Source organism: Pestalotiopsis fici, assembly GCF_000516985.1.
Source record: "Pestalotiopsis fici W106-1 unplaced genomic scaffold PFICI_Scf_1, whole genome shotgun sequence".
Taxonomy (NCBI): domain Eukaryota; kingdom Fungi; phylum Ascomycota; class Sordariomycetes; order Amphisphaeriales; family Sporocadaceae; genus Pestalotiopsis; species Pestalotiopsis fici.
In genome coordinates this window covers 116,188-120,184 of record NW_006917091.1, presented here as the reverse complement: position 1 = coordinate 120,184, position 3,997 = coordinate 116,188, and the positions used below count along the sequence as shown (strand labels likewise).

Genomic DNA, 3,997 nt, shown 5'->3' with positions numbered 1-3,997 from the left:
TACACCGTACTACTGATCGGTAAAAGCATAATTCTCCGGCTGATCCGGTACTGTAAACTATGTATATAAGCCGCAGAGGGGGTACCCCCCTCTCTCCCATATCTAATGCTACCTAAGTCCCCATCAATTTCCCACAACTGTCGCATGGCATCGGTGCCAAGGGTACAGGATACCTTAACGTACAAATGGCGAGAGCGGTCTGCAACGTCATGCTCACCTTGGGGTGCGGTAATTTATCTAAGATCCAGCGTAGCTCCCTATCTAACCCTGGGAGCTCTGCCCTGCAACACCCCACCAGGTCGGCATGCTATAGCTCTGCTCCATCCCAGCCAATCAGGCGGGCGGCGCATAGCTTCGAGTATCGCCGGCATGGCGTTGGCGGGGCACTTTTTTTATGCCTCTCTGCCCATATCGATTGCTGCCATGACAGCGCCGGAACCGCTGACAGCTTGGGAGTATCGATGTGTTGGAAAGACGGACAAGTTCAAATGTGTGTATAGATACCGGGAACTAACTATACTCGCTGCTTTCGCGTGTCCGATGATGGCAGCTTCGGACCACTGTCCTGAAACGCCAACGGCGACGCCGGACTGACCGGTGTTTGTCATTCCATCCAGGCAAAGTATGTACGCAAGGCTTGCTCCAGTAGGTTTCCTCGTCGCTCAGCGGGTAAGACATGCTCACATAATCGAAAGAAGGATCGGGGATGCATGCATTGGAGTCCTAGAGGGGTAAACGGAATGAATAAAGTTAGTTGTTAGTTCAAATGGAGATTGGGAAATAAATACTAAACGCCGACAGCGCCTGCTTATGATAGCTGGGAACAGACAAATGAATCAAGAAAAAAACAGGGCGTCAAGGTCGAAAGAAAAAACAATGATTCCATAATCCAACATTTTTTTTCTCCCTCTTCCGTCCACTGCGGAACTCTAGACGACGGACTTAATCACTCAGCAAGACCCTGGAAAAGCCATGCCGTCGACGTCAAAGCCCACACTGATCCTGATCCGGTGGATCTGAGCCCGGCGCTTCCGAGTTCGCTACTGTACGAGCCAGGACATACTCTCGGAGTTGTGTTCTTGCTTTGTGTGAGAGACAGAAAGCGACTCCGCCGTCAGAGATTTCAGCAGGAAAAATAAGCGCATCAAGACCATCGCTTACAATTGAAGTTTTCACGATCTTTCAATAGCCAAGGAAAACAACAAAGCAAAAACAAAAACACAACTCTGGACGCGGAAAGGACCCTTGAGACAGCAAACGCAGATTCGCTGCCAAAGAGAAAAGGTACCAGACGGTTAACGGACAGTGACCAGGGTCCTTGCACTGAGTAAGCTCCCCACTTCCCAAACCCAACAACATTATCAATCCGCCGAGAGCTCCTCCAATTGTCGTTCTTTTTCACGACAACCACCAACTTTCAAATCAAACCGTCCTACTCTTTCTTGTGCCCCCTTTTGGTAATTGTGGTAGCTCATTCTTGCCTACTACTCTGAATTGCCTCAGTCCCCTGGCAACCACCATCCTTTGCTGACACCTATTTCCAATTCCAGAACAAGCAAGATGGACTCTGCTGCAGCGTAAGTCAGCCCCGCCAACCCCGCCATTTTAAATCATGACGAAAGTCAACAGCGCAGCGCCCGACAAGCAGGCGTTTAGCCGCGCCCGTTGCCGTCGTTTGATTGTCTAGACGTGTGATTGCTGCTATTGCTGCTTTCTAACGTCGAATTCGCGTTGAACGGTGTGACTGACCATGGAATCAAACAGTTCGATGGAGCTCAAGGACAACACGGTCATCGTGGTCCTTGGTGCCTCTGGAGACTTGGCTAAGAAGAAGACTGTAAGTTGCCCGCAACCTAGAACACCTCGACACTGGACTCAATTGCTAACCTTTGATAGTTCCCTGCTCTGTTTGGTCTCGTAAGAAATTTTCCCGACCGTCCTTTTACAACTTGCCTGTAATCCTAACAATTCCCCGAAAGTACCGCAACCAGTTCCTCCCTCAGAACATTCAGATTGTCGGATATGCACGGACAAAGATGGACCACGCCGAGTACATCAAGAGAGTCCGATCATACATCAAGACACCCACCAAGGATCTCGAGAGACAACTCGACGAGTTCTGCCAACTTTGCACATACGTCTCTGGTCAATACGACAAGGATGAGTCCTTCCAGGAGCTCGACAGCCACCTGAAGAAGATCGAGGAGGGCCGCAAGGAGGCCCACCGCCTGTTCTACATGGCCCTTCCTCCCAGTGTCTTTACTATCGTATCCCAGCACCTCAAGAGATGCTGCTACCCCAAGAACGGCATTGCCCGTGTCATTGTAAGTCTGCCTGCCTGCCTGCCACGAGGAATTGAGATGCTGACAAGCTTTTCAAACAGGTTGAGAAGCCATTCGGTAAGGATTTGGCCAGCTCTCGGGAATTGCAAAAGTCGCTCGAACCCGACTGGAGCGAGGCAGAGCTTTTCCGTATCGACCACTACCTCGGAAAGGAGATGGTCAAGAACATTCTGATCCTGCGCTTTGGAAACGAGTTCTTTGGCGCCACCTGGAACAGACACCACATCGACAACGTTCAAATCACATTCAAGGAGCCCTTCGGCACCGAGGGCCGTGGCGGCTACTTTGATGAGTTCGGTATCATCCGTGACGTCATGCAGAACCACTTGCTCCAGGTCCTGACGCTGCTCGCCATGGAGCGCCCGATCTCCTTCTCCGCCGAGGATATCCGTGACGAAAAGGTCCGTGTGCTCAGGGGAATTCCCGCCATTGAGCCCAAGAACGTCATCATTGGCCAGTACGGAAAGTCTCTGGATGGCAGCAAGCCTTCCTACAAGGAAGATGACACTGTTCCCAAGGACTCGAGATGCCCTACTTTCTGCGCTCTTGTTGCCTATATCAAGAACGAGAGATGGGACGGTGTACCCTTCATCATGAAGGCTGGCAAGGCCTTGAACGAGCAAAAGACGGAGATTCGAATTCAGTTCAAGGACGTTACTAGCGGTATCTTTAAGGACATCCCTCGCAATGAGCTCGTCCTGCGCATCCAGCCAAACGAGAGTGTCTACCTCAAGATGAACTCCAAGCTGCCCGGTCTTAGCATGCAGACTGTCTTGACCGAGCTTGACCTGACCTACCGTCGCCGCTTCTCCGACTTGAAGATCCCCGAGGCTTACGAGTCTCTGATTCTGGACTGCCTCAAGGGCGACCACTCCAACTTTGTCCGTGACGATGAGCTCGATGCTAGCTGGAGAATCTTCACTCCTCTCCTGCACTACCTCGATGACAACAAGGAGATCATCCCCATGGAGTACCCTTACGGTAAGTTTCGAGACGTGTAGTGATTTGCCATACCAAACCTGCTGACTTTTTCTTAAACAGGCTCGAGAGGCCCCGCTGTTCTGGATGACTTCACTGCTAGCTACGGCTACAAGTTCAGTGATGCATCTGGCTACCAGTGGCCGACTACTTCGGCTATCCCCCCTAACAAGTTGTAAGTAGAGATGAACTTGTTGCATTGACGGATCATGTTAGCAATCCTTTTCGGATCTACTCATCTGCAGACCATCGTGCTGACCAAAGCCTGGTAGCTAATGATCCAATGAAATATACATGTTGGAACGAGTATAGAATACATCCGTTTCTGTCCCGGTTTATGATGAAGGATGAGGTGGCGCAATGTTCAGGCTTTGAAGCGCATTTTCAGACATATATAGGCTTATTAGTCACAATGTTTCGTGCGATTCATTCTCAGTGGATGGATATTATCTGAGAATCGTACAAAAGCGAACGGTTTCCTAGACAAATTAGATGAGGCGTTCAAGTACTCTGCCTACTACCAAGCCTCGGAAACTAAATGATTCTTTATAGTGCACTCACTTTATGACTTTAATCATGTTTATTGCCTACGTGATGGGTCAGTTAAAACCTTGGCGAGATTGGCACGAGAAGCTGCTGAGCCAAGTGAGCACCGTCCAGATATCCAGCAAGCCAGC

At 50.2% G+C, this 3,997-nt stretch overlaps 1 protein-coding gene across 1 annotated transcript; it reads left to right on the top strand.

Moving 5' to 3' along the window:
- Window positions 1–1,560: 1,560 nt before the first annotated feature.
- Window positions 1,561–3,499, top strand: PFICI_00035 (Glucose-6-phosphate 1-dehydrogenase; the record flags this gene model as incomplete). Its single annotated transcript, XM_007828616.1, has 6 exons — window positions 1,561–1,577; window positions 1,765–1,837; window positions 1,897–1,917; window positions 1,980–2,324; window positions 2,384–3,323; window positions 3,384–3,499. The coding sequence occupies 6 exons, from the start codon at window positions 1,561–1,563 to the stop codon at window positions 3,497–3,499; spliced, it is 1,512 nt and encodes a 503-aa protein (XP_007826807.1).
- Between the last annotated feature and the right edge of the window lie 498 nt (window positions 3,500–3,997).